General features: G+C 37.6%; 3 protein-coding genes across 7 annotated transcripts; all 3 read right to left on the bottom strand.

Moving 5' to 3' along the window:
- Positions 1-709: 709 nt before the first annotated feature.
- On the bottom strand, positions 710-5,472 carry LOC18050320 (chaperone protein ClpB1). 4 transcript variants are annotated; one of them, XM_006440668.2, is made up of 7 exons: positions 5,271-5,472; positions 3,384-4,558; positions 3,059-3,240; positions 2,052-2,957; positions 1,769-1,966; positions 1,337-1,682; positions 710-1,133 (listed from the first exon to the last, which is right to left on the bottom strand). In XM_006440668.2, the coding sequence occupies exons 2-6, from the start codon at positions 4,531-4,533 to the stop codon at positions 1,383-1,385; spliced, it is 2,736 nt and encodes a 911-aa protein (XP_006440731.1). In that variant the 5' UTR covers positions 4,534-4,558; positions 5,271-5,472; the 3' UTR covers positions 710-1,133; positions 1,337-1,382. The 4 variants fall into 4 exon arrangements, with proteins under 4 accessions (XP_006440731.1, XP_006440730.1, XP_024045471.1 ...); XM_006440667.2 differs by lacking the exon at positions 710-1,133 and having other exon boundaries at positions 1,164-1,682; XM_024189703.1 differs by lacking the exon at positions 710-1,133 and having other exon boundaries at positions 1,164-1,682; positions 5,275-5,472.
- Positions 5,473-6,222: 750 nt separating this feature from the next.
- Positions 6,223-8,746, bottom strand: LOC18049198 (anaphase-promoting complex subunit 10). The gene is made up of 7 exons (XM_006440666.2): positions 8,586-8,746; positions 8,272-8,476; positions 8,081-8,141; positions 7,854-7,946; positions 7,648-7,718; positions 6,832-6,936; positions 6,223-6,748 (listed from the first exon to the last, which is right to left on the bottom strand). The coding sequence occupies exons 2-7, from the start codon at positions 8,448-8,450 to the stop codon at positions 6,679-6,681; spliced, it is 579 nt and encodes a 192-aa protein (XP_006440729.1). The 5' UTR covers positions 8,451-8,476; positions 8,586-8,746; the 3' UTR covers positions 6,223-6,678.
- A 3,546-nt stretch (positions 8,747-12,292) lies between these two features.
- Positions 12,293-22,074, bottom strand: LOC18049197 (protein LEO1 homolog). 2 transcript variants are annotated; one of them, XM_006440662.2, is made up of 12 exons: positions 21,767-22,074; positions 21,005-21,357; positions 20,403-20,541; positions 20,112-20,297; positions 19,376-19,552; positions 18,312-18,443; positions 15,414-15,593; positions 15,199-15,330; positions 14,866-14,970; positions 14,517-14,777; positions 13,912-14,077; positions 12,293-12,613 (listed from the first exon to the last, which is right to left on the bottom strand). In XM_006440662.2, the coding sequence occupies exons 1-11, from the start codon at positions 21,884-21,886 to the stop codon at positions 13,943-13,945; spliced, it is 1,920 nt and encodes a 639-aa protein (XP_006440725.1). In that variant the 5' UTR covers positions 21,887-22,074; the 3' UTR covers positions 12,293-12,613; positions 13,912-13,942. The 2 variants fall into 2 exon arrangements, with proteins under 2 accessions (XP_006440725.1, XP_006440724.1); XM_006440661.2 differs by having other exon boundaries at positions 20,403-20,538.
- Between the last annotated feature and the right edge of the window lie 296 nt (positions 22,075-22,370).

Genomic DNA, 22,370 nt, shown 5'->3' with positions numbered 1-22,370 from the left:
TCTTGATTATGGAATCCCCAGGCTTCCAAGTGATACTCATTGTTAACATGCTAATGCTAGAATTTTATAACATGGCGTATAAATCCCAAAACATCTGATTGTTTTGAGCTCAAAAAACTTAAAAGCTCATTCCTCAAACGAACCTATAAGATCAAAAAATATATATACATATATACACAGAAGATCATAGAAATAAAGTGAAACTTATGAATTTCAAGACTCAGTTCCAAGCTAGTCAATTTTCACTTGGCAACTCTTCGGAATGAGGGCAACAAGCATTACAGTGAACACTTCCTACAAATCTCAGCTCCACAGTAGTATCGTCAGTTCAAATATGGAGAAGTTATCAACAAAAGCTAAAGGTTGAAATTATTCCACTTCCCACCCTTTCTAATAAGGAGAAAAAATTAACTATATTTCATTGAAGGATGTGCAGAATAACAAAAACGTTAGAGCTATAAGATTAATCTTCATACTCCCTTGAAGTATAATCCACAATCTCTCCTCACGGCTCTCTCAATTAGAGAGGTGTCCAATATTTGTGCAGAGTCAATTATACAAGAAATAACAAATTCTTTCCAACTAGTCACAAAAAGCAAAAACATAAACAGAGCAAGAAAATTATGCACTTAACCGCTTACCTGGGCATCATTTCCAGATAATGATAAAAAAGGACAAAAAAAAAAATCACAGGTAGCTTGACAACTTCCACAGTTTTTGCCTCCAAAAACAATTTGAAGTGCGGACTTGAATCAACCAAGCATATAAGAGATTGCTCATAATGGACAAACTAATTATTAGTATTAAACGAAAGTGCTCATCTAAGATTTAAGGAAATTACCCTTGTTGGAAACGATCACCTGCCGGAACTGAGATTGTACCAGGCGAATTCATCAGGCTAAGGCTTCAAATCCACATGAACACCACCAACTTAACAAATAAATTTGTTTAAAAAAAATCTGATAACTCAAATAGGAGATACAAAATTCAACGGCCAGAGAATCAACCCACCCCACAATAAATACTTAAAATTTTCTTGCCCATCTCCCAGAGATCAGCCCAATATCAATTAGCATTCTCTAGTAAATCTTCCCTCACTCTGATGACCCCACTACCGTTCCACACGACCATGCCTAATACAAAAAGGAGCAAGGTTAAGTTAATGATATCTACTCAAATGTACGATATTTATTTCGATTAAAAACAAATCCAAGACAAAGGGAAGGTCCCTTAACGTTTTCACATTTTACAAACATAACAAGAGAAGATACCCTCCACCTATTAACATTTTCACAGTTGGAAACAAAATAAAATTCAGCAAATTACAAAATAAAACCTTCAGACTCCAACACAAACTCTTCAAACACTTGTGAATTGTCAGTTCAATCGTCAACCATCTCATCATCATCAACAATTTCTTCAATCTTCATCTTCTTCACAGCCTGCGACGGATCAGTCCGCGGGCCATTGGGGATTTGAATTAATACATCAGATTTCCGCCCAGTAGCTGCGTCCACAAACCCTCCATTTTTCTGAACCCGGTACACCAAATTATCGCCCTTTGGACTGGCGTCTATGTACACTGTTGAGTTCTCGTCAATTTCTTCGCGAACAAGCATTCTTGATAGCTCAGTCACTACCTTTTTCTCCAGCCATCGCCGAATAGGCCTTGCACCATAAATCTGAAACAAGTACTAGTTAGTTTTCCCTAGAAATAAAGTGTAAAAATAGACAAAGATAAAATAAAATAAAATGTAATGATGCATACCGGGTCATAACTCTCGGCTAATACAATATCTAACGCAGCATCAGTTACTGCCAATGCTACACCCCTCTCAGCAAGACGAATTGCAACATCCTTCATTTGCAGCCTTGCCACCTTCCTTAGTTGTTCGTGTGAGAGAGGATCAAACACAACAATCTCATCAAGACGGTTCAACAGCTCTGGCCTAAAGTGCTTCCTCACCTGTTTAGTAACATAGCTTAATTTAGCATTTAGCAATTAACCACAGCAATATGGAACACAATAATTGTAGGGCATTTTAACTTACCTCTTGCAGGACTTGATCACGTGCAACTTGCATTGTGACCTTGCCCATCATTCCCGATAAGAGGTGCTCTGCTCCAAGGTTTGAGGTCATGATAATAACTGTGTTTCTAAAGTCAACTGTACGGCCTTGGCCATCAGTTAATCTTCCATCATCCAAAACTTGAAGTAGAGTATTAAACACAGAAATGTGAGCTTTTTCCACTTCATCAAACAACACAACACTATAAGGCCTTCTCCTCACAGCCTCAGTAAGTTGTCCACCTTCCTCATGTCCAACATACCCTGGTGGGGCACCAATCAGCCGTGATACAGAATGTTGCTCCATATACTCAGACATGTCGATTCTCACTAGAAGATTCTCGTCATCAAAGAGTTGCTCTGCGAGGGCCTTGGCAAGCTCTGTCTTACCAACACCAGTAGGACCCAAGAAAAGAAATGAGCCAGTTGGTTGCTGCGGCCTACCCAACCCAGCCCTTGAACGAAGAACAGACTCTGCAACAGCATTGACTGCTTCATCTTGTCCAACCACCCTGTTATGCAACCTTGCAGCCAGCCCAATTAATCTTTCTTTTTCATTCTGGCCGAGCCTAGTGACAGGGATACCAGTCCATCGGCTCACAACTTCTGCTATTTGGTCTGGGCCAACAGTCTCCGTGAGCATTAAGTTCTCATCAGATTGGTTTCCTTCAAGTTGGCCTATCGCAGCTTCGACTTCTTGAATTGCCCCGTATCTTAAATCAGCTGCTCTTGCTAAATCATATCTTCTTTCAGCCTCTTGCAAGGCAAATAAGAGCTCTTCTCTCTTCTGCTTAAGCCGTCGAATCTCATCAATCCTTTCCTTCTCTTTTTTGTACCTCATCATCAGAGGCTGAAGTTTGTCCCTCAAATCATCAAGTTCCTTTCGAACCTGAATCATCAATCAAGAAAAATTAGATACTAAATCAAACGGAAAATAACTAGAAGCAACCAAATTATCAAAACACCATTCTTCACACTCTTACTACCTACCTCAACAAGTCGTGCTTTACTAGCCTTATCCTTTTCCTTTTCAAGCGCATGAAGTTCAATCTCTAATTGCATTCTCTTCCTCTCTAGATTATCAATTTCCTCTGGCTGACTATCAAGCTGCACCCTCACATTTGCGCAAGCTTCATCAACCAAATCAATTGCCTTGTCTGGGAGATGACGTCCTAGATAAAAGAAAATAAAAAAACATTAGTACAAGCGTCCCCCCCCCCCCCCCCTCCTTATGCACACCGAAACAAAATTAAGCAAATATAAATAGAAGATTGTTACTTCTTGATAAAATCGTAAAAAACTGAATTTGGCATACCTGTTATATATCGTGCTGATAGTTGTGCCGCAACAACAAGAGCACGATCCTGAATCCGAACACCATGATGACCCTCATACTTCTCCTTCAATCCACGAAGAATGCTAACTGTATCAGGAACGCTAGGTTCAGCCACATATACTTGTTGGAACCTTCTCTCAAATGCAGCGTCTTTCTCCACATACTTTCTATACTCCTCGAGCGTGGTAGCACCAATACATCTAAGCTGGCCTCTTGCAAGCATAGGCTTAAAGAGGTTAGCAGCATCCATTGATCCCTCGGTTCGACCAGCTCCAAGGACAAGGTGAATCTCATCAATAAACAAAATCACTTTTCCCTCAGCTTCTTCTACTTCTTTCAGAACAGCCTTCAACCTCTCTTCAAACTCTCCCCTATACTTGGCGCCTGCAACCAGAGCACCCATATCCAAAGCAATGAGCCTCACATCAGCAAGGTTGCTAGGCACATCTCCTCGCACAATTCTCTGAGCCAATCCTTCTACCACAGCGGTTTTACCAACTCCTGGCTCTCCAATAAGAACAGGATTGTTTTTAGTCCTCCTTGACAGAATTCGAACAACCCTTCTAATTTCTTCATCTCGGCCAATGACAGGATCAAGCTTTCCTGCCTGTTCGACAAGGTCTCTCCCATACGTCTTGAGAGCTTGGAAAGTAGTATCCCCTGAAGCACTCTCCACCTTCCTCCCTTCCTTCCCACGAAGCTTTTCCACCTCGGATTTCACTCTTGCTACGGCAACTCCAGCTTCCTTGAACAAATCCCCAATCTGGGAATCCTCAAGAAGTCCTAGAATTAACTGGTCAACAGCTAAATGGGTGTCTCCATGCGCTTTTTGAGCGGCTTGGGCACGTCTAATTACTTTGATGAGTGTGGTACTAGCTGGAATTTCATCGGGGGCTGGAGTTTGAGATGGGAGTTTCTTCATAGCTTGATTGAACACTCGTTCTGCTGACTGCGCAGCATTTTCGCCACCAGCATTGTTGATTGCCTGAGCAAAGATGCCACTGGGGTCAGATAGCAGCGCAACTGCAAGATGCAGAGGAGTGAATTGCGCATGACCAGCGCTTGTTGCCAGTTCATGAGCCATGGCAATGGCCTCATTGGTCTTGTGGGTGAATTTGTCAGGATTCATCTGTACTCTTTAGCGTATACAATCCCTGAAGTCAAAGCCGAAAAGATAAATTCGATCAGAGATATACACACCAACTGAGTACTACTAATACTTGAAAATGAAACGGCATTTTTTATTTCATCCAAGAACCGACAGACAACCAACGGGTAATTTACAGAACAAAAACAATGGCAAAGCACGGCAAAACAAAGAGGGGCAGTTAAACCACCAGCCTTTTCAACTTTAATAATAATGATAATAACTAAAAAAGAGCAAGCAACCATAGAAGTTGACACTTAAATGGCGCACAAGGTTCGATCACGCCAGAAACATTGTACCGGTAAGCAGTGCACAAGGGAGGAATGACATTTTATAAAGAACGAAAAATAAGATAAACATCCACACATTTCCTGTTCTGTTTCTTTCGCCATTTTTTTTCCCCCTCCACAACCAAACAGAGACTTTTCCAGAAGAAGCACAAAAGAAATGAAGAGCATTTCAACAGAAGGATTCGACGGCTGACGGAAACCATATATAAGAAAAAAAAAGAAAAAGAAAAAACAAAGACATAATCAAAAGGCTCAAACACTCACGTCGAGTTTGCAAATTAAGAGCAAAGTTATCAGCACACATGGACGCTCAAACACATACGTCGAGTTTGCAAATTAAGAGCAAAGTTATCAGCACACATGGACACTCATTGACGCTACGGCGCAAAAACAGAATGGAAATGAGAAAGAGGAGAGTTCGTGTCTTACTTACGAAACTTTCCTCGATGGGAGGTTGAAGAAATGAATAGCTCTTTTCTTAAGGCTTTTGTGTATGCTTCGATCGTCTGCTTGTTTGGTTTCTCTTCGTCTGAATGAGAAACGAGGAATGAGTTTATTTAAGTTAAGGCGATAGAGGCATCTGGAAGAATTTTACTTTGTTGCTAGAAACTACTAGAGAACGTGGCAAGGGTTTTTTAATTTTATTTTATTCTATTTTTGGTAGCTAGAACCTACTCGAACTCACTCACTTGTTTATCGCACGCGCCATGGAAGAGATTGTGATCAATTTCCTAGTTTATTTGCTTTTAATCTTTTTAAACTATCTATGCCAGTTCTAGAATCGAGGGGTATGATTGTCAAAGAAAACAAAAACAATCTCTGCCGCTTTTAGCAAAGAAAACAAAATTGATATGTTAAAAGGTCAGCATTTAAAAGTTATTCATACTCATTTCAAGAATATCAATACATTTTATTTTGTATTTTGTGAAATTTTAATTAACTGTTAATTCCATTCATCAGTATCTTATAATTTCACAAGATCTACATTTCAGCGCAAATAAATAGCCGCAAAAAATTAACGAGAACCATCCTCACAAAGTTAATTCTTTTTTTTTTTAATTTACACTCAATTAAATTGAGAGAAAAATGGGTTAATTTAGCATTAAATTAAATTAAAACCTTTTTTTCATTAAATTAAAAGTTAGAAATACAAATTTAATGCAGAAAGCTTCTTTGTACGGTTTGGTAATTTACTAGTTAACTGATTCGGACAAGGTAACCTTTTAACCGACAACAAGGCTTCCCGCTTTCTGACTGCACCTATTGCACGTGTTCTATCTCCTCTGTTTCTTTCAGTGATGATGTACCTTTTGCATCGTACTCCGTAAAGATACTAAACGCAGCGTTTTACGTATTTGAATTTAAAATAGCTTCGTCTGTCTACTACTCAGTAACTCTCTTTCAAACAAAATAAAATAATAATAGTAATAAAAATGTGAAAAAACAAGCTTTGCAATCAAAACAAACAATGCCAGGAAACATCATAAGAAGCCCGTTAAAATTAACTGGCAGCATTCACATTCCATCATCGTCTTCTCCTTCCAGTTTCTTTTTCTCTTCTAACTCGGTTATTGACTTCACTTGAGGGATGTGACCATACTTCACTTGAGGGATGTGACCATAAGCAGTAGCTCGTGAACTACGGAACCTCCTAAGGCTAAGGGATACCCAGTTCCATATGAGATCATTAACATCATAACACTAGAGTAGTACATGCCTCGAAGAACATGGTAAAAATCTTATATTATCTGAATATTTTTGAGCTTCAAAGCTTTATTTCCCACAGCAAATGCCACGAGGCTATTAAGATCTTTCACTATGCGGCAAATTTCTGACCTCACCTCACAGTAGAGTAAGTGATAAACTCACTTGATGTAAACTGAAACTGTTGATGTGGAATGGGGTTCCTGCAACAAATCATTACAAGAACAAATAAAAGTTAAGAGCACTGTTCATTTTGGAACCAATTTAAGAAAGGAAGGTCACATACGGTCGAGGTCCATAAATTTTGATCTGGCGCACATGAGTATCCCTCCCATTAAGATGGTTTGACAACACAACAATTTGCAACATAAAAGTGTTGACAAAAGTGTCCCTGCCATTAGTTGAAACAGAACTGAATGCTTAAAAGATCATTGCTCAAAGGAACATATAAAAGTCAAAGAAAATAAGGCAATCTAATTGCTTCATCGTTCAATTCCAAGCTACTCAATTTTCAATTTGCAGCTCTTTGGAATTAAGGCAAGCTGCATTATGGTAACCACTTTAAACTTTTAGGAAAAGGACTTCCAGTCAAAATACAAAAAGCAACAGCACTTTTACATATCTTTGTGCTCCAAATTTTGTCTCATGTTGCAGTTAAGACCTTCCAGGCACATAGCATTAATGCCATTTTTAATTTGTGACTATAGACAACAGGCTAGATCTTGTTAAAGTTTGATGAAATATAAGCATTCGCATATTTCCTTACCGGGGTTTAAAATTAAAAAAGGAGTCAATGCAGCTGGACTTCAAAACTTGAATCCTAAATTTAATCTAATTAGGTAGGAAAAATCCCTCGGTTTCCAAGGCTTCAGCTACGAATTACTAGCCGTCAGTTCAAACGGAAATGATATTAACTAAAACTACCGTCAGTTCAAATGGAGATGATATTAACTAAAACTACAGTTTGAAATGATTACATTTTCAACCCATCTAAGAATGGAAAAGATAAAAAGGACCCAACAATAGATATACAGCAAGATAAATAGTGAACTAGTCACAAAGCAGCATAAACAGAACAAGAAAGTGATGCATTAGCACTTACCTAGGATCATTTCCAGATAACGATATATAGACCCACCCAGTTGGCTTGACAAGTTCCACAGTTTTTATCTCCTAAAACAAGTTTCAATTTGCAGTCTTAAATCCACCAATCATATATATCATAGATTGCTGACGATGAACAAATGTACATTTTAATTCTTTAATTGTAGAAGGAAAGTTCTCATCTAAGATTAAAGAAATAATTACCTTCAAGTTATGAAAACCATCACCTGCTCGAACAGAGATTTTACTAGGTGTATAGCTCTCATCAAGCTTAAAATCCACATAAAGCACAACTAACTTCAAAACAAAAACAAAACAAGCTCCCATAACTCATTATGATCCCACAAAAACCTCAACAGGTAATATATATATATATATATGTATATGCATATGTATGTTTGTATGCATGGGGAAAAAAAACAAAAACATACTTGCAACTTAACTTTCTTCTGGAACTGAATATTAACCAAATGAGGCTGAGCACCGTCCGATCTAAAACAGTAAAACCCACAAAATATACACATTAAAAAATAAAAACCCAGAAAAAGAAAATAAAATCATAGCTATTTATTTTTATACAACACAGAAAAGAGAGAGGGAGAGAGAAAGAGATAAAAGTAACTGCCAATAAGTATCGAGATTGTCATCGCGAAGAGCAGAGACGCCATTGCCAGGCTTGCAAGAGCTGACACTCCAAGCAGCTTTCTTTCCCATTTCTCTAAGATCGTCATCAATTAATAATTGATGATTTCCTCCAGTGATCTTCCCTTCTTCTTCTGATTCTGATGACTCTGTTGCCATTAGCTTATTCCACACAATAATTGACTCTACATATGCAGAAGAAGCAGCAAAGTTTCAGCGAATGATATGCATAATAAGAGTCTCGTCTTCCAGCTAATAATTCAACTAACAGAAAATGCAACCGCAAATGCTAACCCGCTCCGATGGCTTTGGATGGACTGATGTCGATTTTGCTGGGATTTATTGGGGAAAGGGTAGTTGTTGATCTATTCTACTTCCTCGAATCTAAAGGGGGCGTCTCCGTTTGTTATTTTACAAACGACAAAACCATGCTTCGGCAATCGAGTCCTGTTGATGCAACACTTCTCGTCTTAATAGGATTTAGGGTGGGCATGCGGATCGGATTCGAATTAATCCGGACCTGATTTCGGATTATTCGGATTGATAAAAATATCCGAATGCAATCCGAACTTAAATCCGATCCGAATATTGGATGACTAGTTCGGATTACTTCCGATTCGGATCGGATCGGATCGGTAATATTAGATTGAAATCAGATTCGGATGTGTTCGAATAAAGGAGATGAGTCCAGATCATTTCAAGTTGCAATACGAAATCGAAATCCCACAAATGAAAAAGGAAAATGGAGCAAGCCAGCAAATGGAAAAAAGAAAGACAAAAAGAAATTCTGTTCATTTTCACATCAATTATTCTGTTAAGATCTTCAGTAACAACTGCATCCCAAAGGTAGGTGTTGATGCGAGATTCCGGTTCTCCTCGTTCTACGATCAGGATCTCTGCTCGATCAACTTCGTCACGACCAGGAGGTCTCCTCGCCAGGCTTCTTCTCCAGAGGTCCCTGCGTACACAGATAAGTCAGAGTACGCCGGTTGTTTTCCCGGCGCAAACCCTCCGACGCTCAAGTCAGATATGAAGGTTCGGGAAAAGCTTGCCACAGGTCTTATGGCGTTTCTTGTGGTTTTCTCCCCTTTTCTCAAGAATGCCAACCCTTTTACCTTCGTTGGCTACCTTTTTATAGGCTTCCTCTGAATCTCAGTCTTCCGCTCTTTTCGAGACGGTATGGGACTCCAACTGCTGCGTTATGGGCAAAACATGGGATCTAGCGTGTTACGCCACGGTTCAGGGGAAAGCGTGGCTGCCATGGCTCTGTGAGACCTTGCGTGTTACGCCACGGTTCTGGGGAAAGTGTGGCTGTCATGGCTCTGTGAGACCTTGCGTGTTACGCCACGGTTCTGGGGAAAGTGTGGCTGTTGTGCCTAGATTCTCGTGCTGGAGAGCACGTCTTGCCAACTGCCGTCGACCGGGTCTCCTCGCCTCTCGATCTCTAGCCGGAATGGCCTTATGCCTTTTATAGGAATTGGCCTCGTGGACGACAACATCGTGGACGAGCAGGATGTTTCTGCTCCTGTTCTTCCACGCGCCAGGCTTTAACGGAACACACCGGTTCGCAGAACTCCGCCATCAGATATCTGCTCGTCATTCCTGGTCCCTTCGACGCATTTGTCCCAAACAGTATCCCTCCCAAACAGTAGGAAAGCTAATGCAAACAATCAATTAACTTTACAATCACCAAAAAACCAAGAAGCATGATGTTGATGCCGAGAAATCCGGATAAGTTGGTCAGATCTCAGATCCCTGTATTATCATTAAATTTGTTTGGTGTGAAGCTGATGATTAGTTAGCACCATGAGCAGATTTTCAATGAGCAGATGTTCTGTGAGCAGACAACCCATGAGCAGACAATCCATAAGCAGAGAACTCATGAGCAGACAAACATATGAGCAGATAACCCGTGAGCAGACGATCCATGAGCAGATAACCCATGAGCAGACGATCCATGAGCAGATAACCCATGAGCAGACAAACATATGAGCAGATAACCAGTGAGCAGACGATCCATGAGCAGATAACCCATGAGCAGACGATCCATGAGCAGATAACCCATGAGTAGACAATCCATGAGCAGATAACCCATGAGCAGACGATCCATGAGCAGATAACCTGTGAGCCTGTGGACACAACCAACAGTCAGGAGGTGCCGGAAGTTTTTCCGGCGAGAACCCTCCGACGCTCAAGTCAGCGATTCGAGTCTTATTTAGAAAAATCCATACCACAATTCATGTGGCTTAATTATGATTGCCTTAAACAAAAAGCTTTTAAGTAAATTTAAAGGAAAAGAATTCAAAATAATCAATCTTAAAGAAATCACAGGCGAAAGAGAAATTTTTCTGTGGTAGAGAGAGAAAAATGTCCAATGGGTTCAGTTGCTTAGAGAGAGAGAGAGAGAGCCCGAAGAAATCCCCCTTTCCCCTTTTTATAGGAAACTATAGCGTTTTTTATCCTCTCCCCTAGGATTCTCAATAAAACAATTAATTTTCAGCCCACTAAGAATATGGTCCCTAATATTTCGGAGAAAATATTTTGACTGAATCGTGCTTTCTGGTAATTTCCTGGTCGAGGTGACCAATAACATCCTGGTCGAGGTGATGTGCTCGAGGTCACCACATATTATTCTGGTCTATGTGACCAATAGCATCCTGGTCGAGATGATCTGCTCAACCATTTGCTCGCTTTTACTCTAGAGGGGAGCACAATAATGTATGAGCAAACACATTTATCTTCATGACTCTATTTCATTCTCTAAACACATGACATGCCGGCAAAATCAAAAACAGATTCCCAAGCAATTCAAAACACCCAAAACCCTGCAAGTTTTTCAAAGTCAAAGTATCTATGCTTATAACCTCTACGCCTCGCAAGCTTTGCTGGATCCGACTCCATTGGAAACCCTTGCAATAAACAAATAAAATGCAGAGGCTGGGAATGAGACTTTTGCATGCGGCTTCGGCTGGTAGCGTGGCAACGTGCGGCTCACGAGCTCAGCGGCCGTTGATTAGGACGTCGTCGGCGTGCACCTGGGGCGTCGCCGACTGGACAGCAAGCCGGCTTTTTCCCAAAAGAGATTGGCTGGGTTCGTGGGTGATACGGCTGCAAGTTGCTTCTCCAATCTCCGTCCTTTCTATTCTGATTTGAGGATATTAAGGATTTAGGAGGTCTGATAATTTTTATTTCTTATTTATATTTAATTCATATATTCTTTTTAATTACAAGTGCAATTTGATCGGATTGATTCGAATCCGATTTAATCCGAATAAATTGAATCGGATTACAAAATTTTTATCCTATTGATCCAAGACAAAATTAAATCTGTATCGGATTGATCCAATCGAATCCGTGTCGTATGCTTAGCTAAAAAATTAGGATGGTTGAGGAAATGGTTTGGGCAAATAATTTCGCAACATAAATTTTTTTTCTCTTTTGGCGTGAAATCTCTTGAGTTGAGAATGAAAATTTATTTAATATCATTTAACTTCAATATGGTAAACTAAATTTCACAAAAGGTTTAGAAAATTTTAGCTTAAAATTTTGAGATATTGCTGTAGAAGTAATACAATGAATCAAATCAAATCAAATCACTTAACTCTCCCAAAAAAAAAAAATCACTCAATTCTCTTAAAATCAATTAACATATTAATGCCTATTGGCCCCCACAATTGAGCTTAAGTTCATTAGACTTGTACCAATTCTAATTTTTAAGTGATCGTCATATGACACTTGAAAACAAAAAGATCTGACTAAGTTCCCATCGAGATAAATATTAAATCTACACTTACTATTGTGATATGATAATCTTCATCCAAACTCTATGGTTGAACAGCTCCACCACAACAAATGGCTTAAAAAAATTTAATATTCTTGGACTTATGCACTTTCGAAATTAAGCACAGTGCATAAACGACTAAGAACAAAAAAAAAATTAGAGAGAAATGGAAAAGCCTTATACAGTTCTCCACAATTTTTCAGATGTAAACCCAACAGCATTTTATGCAATTTAATTTTAAATTCTATTTAGGAAAGCTATATAATTTATGGCACCTTCAAAATACCCAAAAAAAAAAAAAATTCAGAATCCAACAATTTCCTTCCTTATTCCTTCCCCTATCTTATCCTTAACAAGACCAACTATAAAATCTAGTTTCTGTACATGCAAATTGCTAACGGAACAACCAATGCTGCGGAAGAAACTTAAGCCGCTAATAGCTTATGCTGTAGTTTGTTTCAATTGCAGTAACACTGCCACGAGAAGCACCTCTCTCTTCCTCCTCCAAATGCAATGAAGTTGTCTCGGCAACTCCTCACAGCTGAAACATAGCAATTCAGTAACTTAAATCTGAACTAGCCAAGAATTCTCAAGCAAGTGATTTGTCAAATCTAATAAATGCAGGATTCAATTTGACATTACAACAAATCAATAATAAAATAAAAACTTTGACATGTATAAATTTAAATTATTTTTCCACACCGACTGTCCAATAGTTAACAGTGTAAATGAATTAATCAACTAATCTGAGAAAAACCAATACAAATTACAACAAAGGTAAACAATGCACAGCTTGTCTTTTAAGTTGGTATTATCAAATACCAAAGGCATTTGATACATAAAGTTGAATATGTGCTTTAAGCCATGATCTTAACTTCTTAAGTCACCGATGGACCTAGATTTCATGCAACATCCAAGACATTCTCATATATAGAAGATATTACACACCAAAAAATGATGCAATAAACAAAATAATGGAGCCACACTTGAGATCCATACAAGCTCCACAAAGCAGCTTAACCTCTCGGTAAAATAATATGCGCAATAAACAAGCAATATTTTCTCAACTAGATAACATTCCATATAGCAATTCATCCTAAAGACTTATCAACATACAACAAAATATACAAAGATAAGAAAAAGTAGCAGCTGAAACAAAAGAAAATGAAGCACAAAATAACCCAGTGAATATCTGATAAAAAGTTATCTAGTGGTATAGTTTCTCAACAAAATGTTAAACCTTCAAAGCATATATTATTTTAATGGGACTGCACATGGGAGAATACTTAGAACTTATGGTTTGCTTTCATGACATATGAACAGGCATGATTACCCTGCTCTAACCGACATGAAATTTAGAAAAGGTTACAGAATTTAAACAAATACAAAACGTGCAAAAGGCAAGTCATTCTCAAACAGACCTCAATAAACAGAGCTAAAACCTAAGAATGATTGGTAGATCGGGTGGAATTCCAGAAGGAACAGAAGCAACTCAAGACAAACTCTGTGAAGAGAGAAGGACACCTAAGAATGATTCGCATCCTAAGATGTAGAAAGGCTACAATGAATAAGAAACCTATATGGTTAACCAACAGTGTTTCATGAATTTCATGGATTAACAGAGCGGCAAGTAGTTATATTCAGTTGTTTAACAGACATAATAATGTTAAGTTCAAAAGAACACCTACATTTGATACTCAGATTAATTAAAATAAAAAATGATGGTGCAGTGTGTATTTTTCATGAAAAATACAAAAATTTCCCAGTCCTGTTATAAGCAAATCAAATAATAATGAAGCAGAAGTTTACTACAAACAAGCACATGAGATTCTAACTTACATGAAAACTTGTATCAAAGAACTTCTTGTTCTTATTCCTCGTCACTATCATAAACAACAGCCATCCGACGATGTGTTGGCATCTTCCTTGGAGGAGAATCCTCGTCTGACTCAATTCCCCTGCGCTTGTGATTACTTCCAGAGTCCCTTGCCTTTTGCTTAGGTTCCTGCAGATATAACCAAGAAAAAAAATCCTTATACTAGAAAAAGAAAACCTCGATTTTTAACATAATAACGGAGTGCTAACTTGTTTCCCCTACATTAAAATAACAAGAAGAAGAAAACAATATCAAGGTAATACACAAGATTTTGGAGGATATGCATCCAGAAACTCTAGCAGGCCAATTATTCAACCTCCCACTGCATCACAGGACTAAATAACTAGCTAAAAGTTTTCTTTCAGGGATGTATGAGTAACTAACAGTTGACATTACAGTTTAGACACAATTTTAACTTTCAATGTCATGATGTCACAAAAAATTTCTATGCCATTATTGCAAAAGTGAACTCCCAGTCCCAGGTGTATTTTTTATATCTATTTATCCAGGGTAAATATGCATCCAATAGAAAAACTCAAAATACGAAACATTTAAAACATTGACATACCACAGCCTCCTCCTCATCATCGGATGCTCTATTAATGTCTGGCTCTTCTTCTTGCTCTTCTTCTTCCTCTTCTTCCTCTTCTTCATAATCCTGTTCTGGCCCCTCAACCCTCTTACGTAGGGGAGACCTCTCATCTTCCTCACCATCAGTTTCATACTCAGACTCCTCTCTATCACTTTCAGAGAAATCTACTGGCCGCCTAGATGATTTAGCCGCAGGTAAGGTTGATGACTTGCGAGGAATGTCTCTGTGTCCCTGGGGCTGATAACACAAACGAAAAGCAATCAGCAGAAGATTTTTTTCGGAGAAAATTAAATGGAAATTTTCTGCAGAGTTCAAGCAGTAATACCTTCTTGGCATTAATAATACGTTTCTCTGCTCGAACTTCTGCTTCCAGTTCTTCCTCAAAGCGACGGCGAGAACGACGAGAGTCATGATAATCGGTTTCATCATCCTGGTCAATATCAAACAAATCAAGAGATTTAATTCAGTTGTAAATAGATAGAATGATAAATCTCCCCAAAACCAAAAAAAAAAAAGTCCAAAAGCAGTTTTCGTACTTTTCTGAAGGTATTAGTAAACAGAAAAGATGACAGAGTGATTAGTAGCATGGTGTGGAGAAGCATAAATTTAATATATAAAAAAATTTACATGTATATAGAAACATAAATAAAGTGCAAACCTCTTCAAGGGCATCCTCCAAATACCCAGTTGAAAGTTGGCGCCTCCTTTCTACAGTTTGTGTGTACTTTCGATTAATTTTTTCCCTCTTCCGGTTCAGAAGTACATTAGCTCTAATATTTTGACTTTCGGCCTACAAACAATTAGGAAAATAAAATTTGATTCTCATGGAATGAGTACCAATGCAAACAACCATAATGAAAATTAATTGATTACCCTTTCTTTCTCCTCCTTTTCTCTCTCGGGATCAATGTCAGTAATGCAGTTCTTAACCTTATAAACCTTCTTATGCCGTGAGTCAACAAGAGCAGTCAATAGCCTATGTGAATTTGATGACAAGGATGATGGTATAAACCTCATCTTCTTTAAAATTCTTCCTTGTGATTGGAGGATTCCCTGCAATACAACATATAAGAATGCAGGGAAAAAATCTTCACAAATCCAGCTCTCTAATATAAAGAATATGTGAAGCGCTGCACAGTTTTCTATTCTTCCATCTTAAAAATAAAAAATGGAAGAAAGCATGAGGTAAAAATGCACTAATAAAGAAGATCTCACATGAAATTCAAGAACTATAAGGGCCAAGATCGGAATGTAAAAATTGAGTTCTGCAAACAGTACCCAAACCAAAAGATTTAGATGCGTTACATGTATAAGGACAAAATCAAAAGTTTGTGGGCATTCAATAACTAAAGGGTCACATCCGGTCAACCACATGTTGAGAAATGTCTAGACCGTTGGTCTCAGCGGTTAGATGAGACCAACGGCTGAGATTCACAAAATTGATAAAACTGTAAATTTTGTTATTTAAAGAAATAAGAGTTCCGGTGAGTTACCATATCTGATGTTGTTAGCGTAAGATATACTAGGAAACTTCATCGCAACAAGCATTAAATGCTCTACAAGACATTAATTAATAATTGCAATTTAATAAAAATAATATATTCTAATTAGTGTTTCAAGTGTTTTAGGGACCCCAACCTTCTTCCCCCCTCATTAAGATCTCGTTTACTCCGTCCAACCCAGTGACAAGAATTTTGCATTCACGTTGAATTAAACAGAATCAAGAAATGAAAACATATGCCAATTCTTATGAATTGAAGTTCAAACGTAGAAACCTCTCAAAAATAAAATAAAATAAAAACTTATAGTGAACTCTTTAAGTTGCAATAACTAGATTAATATTATTGTTCTACGAAAAACCGTGGAGAAAAGCTTCAAATACAGAAATTTCAACAAAAAAACAAATAGAAGAAGGATGCAAAAATTGTGTTTTCAAAATGCAGAATATTACTCCACTGAAACCAGTGACAAGAATTTTGCATTCATGGTTGAATTAAATGAAATCGAGAATGGGGAATATATTCCAATTCTTCCTTCTGTTTCAAAGTTCAAAAGGCTGAAACATCACGAAAAGGGGGAAGGAAAAAAGACAAGAAAATAAAAACTTGACATATCTTTATTTTCTAAGAAAAACATCAGACATCATTATATGGAAATTTCAGCAAAAATAAATGAAAGAAGGATGCTATCATTACTCTGCCTAAAATAGTGACAAGAATTTCTTTTTCACGGTGAACAAAATGGAATCAAGAATTGGAAATTCTAATTCAAAGTTCAAACAGTAGAAACCTCTCAGAAATGACAAAAATTATAAATAAATAATACTTAACCGACCTCTGTCTGTTACAGTAACTTAATGAATGTCAACTGTTCTAAGGAAAACATTGGAGAAAAGCTTCACATACAAAAATTTCGATGAAAAATAAAAGATGGAAGAGACCGTTGTTGTTTTTTAGATTGCATAATATTCTGCATCCAAACCAGTGACTAGAATTTCACTTTCACAGGGAATAAAATGGAATCAACAACTGGGAACATTAATCTGATTCTTCTAAATCAAAGTTCAAAAGGTCAAAACATCACAAAAGGGAAAAAAAACAACAAGATAAATCTTAATTCAAACTCTCTGTTGCAATAACCTGATGAATGTCGATCGTTCTAAAAAAACAATGACGAAAAGCTTCACGTGAGGAAATTTCAACAAAAAAAAAGGAACAAAGATGCGACCATCATAGTTTTTGAGATAGTAATATGGTTATGAAGAAAGCAAGAGACGAAATAAGGAAGAAAGAAGAGAAATGTTCCGAATGGACATTCAAGGGCATTAATTACATAATCAGTCAGCCAGCTTCTCTAAATTCAAAACTGCCCGAAATTCTCCCTCTTTAAATAACACCATTTACAATATTTAATCATCTGTATATCTTAGTCATTGATCTCATCCAACAGCTAAGACCTTTGTCCAGACAGATTTCAACATGTGGGAGATCGAACGTACAAAGCATTACACACACACACACATATAAGAAGAAAGATGAGGACTGTTCAGAATGTGCAATTTTAAAGGGCTTTAATTACACAATCAGTCGGCAGCTTCTCCAAATCCAAAACTGCCTGAAAATCCTCTCACTTCAAATATCAAAATTTTCAACCTTAATTCAGCTGTGAATCGTATTCACTGGTCTCATCCAATGGCTGAGATCCATGGTCCAGACATTTCAACAGCTGGGATAAATGTATAAAACTTAACTCTTTTGACATGCAGCTCTTTATATTTTACTCTTTTTTATACACTCAGAAGAAGAGAACATGTTGTTTATCAAATGGCAGCCGGCGTAAAATTCAGAATTGAAACTTACATACACGATGCAAAGCACCAAGATCAAAAGTGGGACTTATGATAAAGATATTCTTACTTTCATGTATCCTAAAAGTGAAAACCACGCTTAGATGGAAGGACTAACAAATACGAAAAAAAATTCACACCGCTGTGGGTTACAAGACAGGCATACAACAAAGAAACAGAGATTATATTCTGTTATCTTTTAATGACTCAATGTCTGTAGAAATTAATATAAATAAATAAATAAATTCAACATCAAGGAGACAAATCTCATCAATAATAAATGATGCTTAAGTCAATCAAAACTTCTGAAATACACATCCCAAATCGGACTGTTTGAAAAGGTTCCATTACTTAGCGGTTTGACAAGCTAAATAGATTTAAAGATTGAAGATATTATATTCTCAACTCGCGATTTAAGGAGATACCTTTCCATGTCTAAGGAAAAGGTGTGCTTGATCATGCTGTGCATCTTGTACAGTAATGTCAAGAACTTCATTCCCAATTTGTAACTGTAAACTGCCATCTGACCATCTCACAAAGCGTGCATTGCTTTCATACTACATGTTGAAAAGAAAGTGTTAGAAACACAACATGGTCAGAGAAAACGGATACACGGTAGAGCAAAAAATTTTTGTCCTGTGCGACTGCAGTAGTTGAAACAGAAGTGCAGAGGGAAGGGAATAAAAATGAAGCCTAGTTTCTAATGCATAATTTATCTTCCTTTTTTATCCTTTGACTAGGAGGTTCTCCTTAAAAACAAAATGTTTTTAAGGTATGGATTATTAATGTTTGCCAACCTGGTGCTTAGATATGTACATAAACAATTGGTGGTCCATTAGTTTTTATCACCTGATAAAGTAAAACACTTTTCAATAAAAAAGGAATTTTTTGACAAGTATGTCATTTTATTGAAATTGGCAAGTAACAATAAATCTAACGCATAGCTCCAAACTATCTTTTAACTTTTGTAATTCAAATAAAATCAAAATTCCTTGACAAACATCATCACATTAAACACATACAATCAATATCATCTACCAGTCTGTTCCAGTCTCAAGCAGATCCAGTCTATCTGGAAAAAAAAAAAAAGATCTTGTGTCACTTCTTACTTTTGCATTGCTACTGCATAATTTTTTTCACCCCTTTTTGCGATAAAACTATCACATAGAATTTAAAAGTGCCATTGTAGAGCATGAGGACAGCAACTGCAAAAGCTGTGAAATCCTTTTATGCTTTTGTAAGTTAAATCTATTTCTGTACATCTGTAATCAATTTCAATGTCACAACCAGCTCAACATGCTTTATATTTGCAACAACAAAAAGTTAAATGAAAATTACAAAATATGGGATCTATTAAATGAAGAGGAAGTAGGAAACACATGCACGCATAAAAGTACCTCATCTATATCTAAAGATAATAAATACACATGCAAATATGAAATCATGTATGATAACACTCCAGCATGTAAACTGAAAGGAATCTACTCACTGATGTCATGCCATCCTTATTTTTTACAGTCCTCCAGCGCACTATATTGTTTTCCAGGCGTATACGTTTTTTGGCTCCAGACTCATCTGTCACAAAGGTGTCCTCTTCCACATATGTCTTAGGATCAAATGGCTTCGGATCAATGCCCATTATATTAGAAACTTTGATCATATTCATCTGCAAAAAAATATATGTAATGCATTACAATTCTCCCTGAGGTAAACACATTGAAATTCATCTACTTTCTGAAGTAGCGCAGAGTCTTAGGGCACTAGAAGAATACACTAATCATCGAATTAGCATGCATATGAAAATGATAAATTTCAAGATAATAAGCTGGAATACATATGGACGTGATAAAGTCTTTCAAAACAAACATCGTTTTAGATTAACACACGCAAAAGTATAATTCCCCTAGCATAAACAGATGCTCAGCTGAGGCAAGGTTTTTCAAAACAGGTACCCAAAGTTGCTTTGCTCACTTCAGCAAGCGCAACCTAGCCTTACCGAATTGTAATCAAAATAAGACATGCAATTGATCTCATAGTAATACATGAAACGATATCATTTAAATCAATTTCAACACAATGAGGGATATGACTTTAAAAAATAGTAATGATTTGATAACCTGGAATACAAACAAAAGTTCTGTTTGTCCAGTTGTACATCTCATAAGACAAGAGAAGTAGTTATTTCAGATATCATTAGAGCAGCGTGTAGAAGTAACATAAAACACCTTAGTTGGATCAGCTGGCGGCGGGCGCAGTGGTATTTCTAGCTCTAACGGGGGACCAACTGGCTTCTCTTTATGTTTAGGTTCAACATGCTCCTCTTCTGACTCATATTGCATATCCTCATCAGGCACTATATCTTCTGGCCTTATACTTTTCTCATAGCTTCCTTCCTCTTCCATAGGGGATCTCTATGAAACGAAAACATTTTACCAGCAATCATGAATACATATTTCCTAGCAATGTCAGGAAACATAAAAATAGAATTTAAATTGCTTTGAGACATGAAGACTCACATTCGAATCTTGATCAATGTCATTCCGAATAGCATATTCTCCAACATCTTCTTCATCCGAGTCACCAAATACATCACGAATCTCAGCAGCTGAATGTGAAATGTGAGTCTGATCCTTCTCCTCACCTCCAGGTGACCTACTACACACGGTCAACTTTCCACAATAGTAATTGCCAATCATAGTACACAACTTCACTTAAAAGAATGCTTCTTTTAAAATAAAACATAGGGATCTTTGTTTTAATGTACTGGGCAATATAGATTCTATTCAGTGATATCATATATTGCCAATGAGTGAAGTCATAAATAGTCAGCCTATCATGGGGAACAACATCCAACCAGAAAAAAGGACCCATCCCTATTGGAAACCAAGAAACTCTTCAAATATCATTCTGCGGACAATAACTAACAAATTAGTTCCACCAATATGCAATTCCACTTTACATGTTGGAGCAACTTGGCCAGTGAGTCCAAGTGGGATTGCATGCAATCATGATTGCCAACATGACTTAAAGACATAATCCGTTCTAAATGATAAACAAGTGCAGCATGCTAGGACACGCACAGAACAAGCGAGTCAATATATAGAAAGGAGAATATTACCTTGGACTTCTAGCCTGATCAACCTCCTCATCTTCATGGTCTGGGTAATGATTTTCCTCAGACCTCTCTGATCCACTTTCAATAACTTCCCGTCTCCTGCTTGTTGCTACTCGCTGACCATATTCTTCTTTTTCATCACTGTCTGTATACTTAGCTTCACTTTCTTCCCTTTGATCAACAACATCTACCTCTTGAGAACTCTGATCTCTTTCACCCTCACTCTCTCCAGGATCAGGTTCTGCATCATGCATTTCACCTTCACTTTCCACTTCTGCTTCTCCATGCCCCTCAACTTCACCTTCACCCTCACCCTCAACTTCAACCTCAGCCTCCAGCCCCCCCTCAGCTTCATCCTGAACATAGAACCATAAAAGAACATTATGGAATCAAGCAAACAAAGTATATTTTGAATTTTAGTTCATAAGCATTAGCGATATTATTTGAGCTGCAGGTATATGGAAGATGGAACCCTATCTACATATGATGCTACCGACAATTTTACAAATTCATGCATATCTCGTTCCGGTCAATCAGAAGAAGTGGAAGCTATCTTCATTACTCAATTTAGTTCCCATGAGTGCGAAACAAAACATATAGTGACGTACCTAGAAACTTGAAATTGAATTAACACCGGTTTTAGGGCTTGATTGGTTAGCCAAACAGCCGCAATGCCTCAAATTGAACTAAAAAAATGCGTTTTGATAATAATCGATTTAATTAAAAGCTAGCAAGCGAGGGGCAAAAAGGGAATGAGAAATTTACAGAAGCGTAATTGGGCTGAGGATTGGACTCATGCTCGGAATCAATCTCTTCTTCTTCCTCTTCGGATTGATCTCCGAATAGGTTCTGCATCATCTGGTGCCTCTTCTCTTCTCCTCCCATCGCGCTCTCCCTCTGTGTCTCTCTCTTTCCCGCTCGGTGATTTGATTACGGATAGTACAAATACAAGAAGAAGCTTGTGTTGCTTCGTACTATTATTTTCACAGATCTGTGTGACTCTGGCTTCGCTGATTGCCGCTCGTATAATGTATTAACTTGCTCTGGCTCCCAGCTATCGTAACCGCAGAAGAATCTGTTGACACGTCGACATACGTAATACCGCACCGGGTGGGTCGCAGTGGGTCCCACTATGCCTTTGTGGCCAATTGGTGGGTCCCTGTTTTAACGTCAGTTTCATTTGCTTGAAAATAATTCGCCAGTCACAGGGATTTATTTAACTTCGACGAGTACAATAAATTTTTCTCCCATATTATAAGAAAACTCGATTTACGTCCGGCTATGAAAATATTATAGAGTTCTTATTATAATATATAGTATATAAAAAAAATAACTCGCCAGTAAATTGATAGTATCCCTTAGCACTAAA

This window comes from Citrus clementina, unplaced genomic scaffold (genome assembly GCF_000493195.1).
Source record: "Citrus clementina cultivar Clemenules unplaced genomic scaffold, Citrus_clementina_v1.0 scaffold_3, whole genome shotgun sequence".
Lineage (NCBI taxonomy): Eukaryota > Viridiplantae > Streptophyta > Magnoliopsida > Sapindales > Rutaceae > Citrus > Citrus x clementina.
Note: the sequence above shows the minus strand (reverse complement) of the source record. Positions and strands in the feature narration are given on the sequence as shown.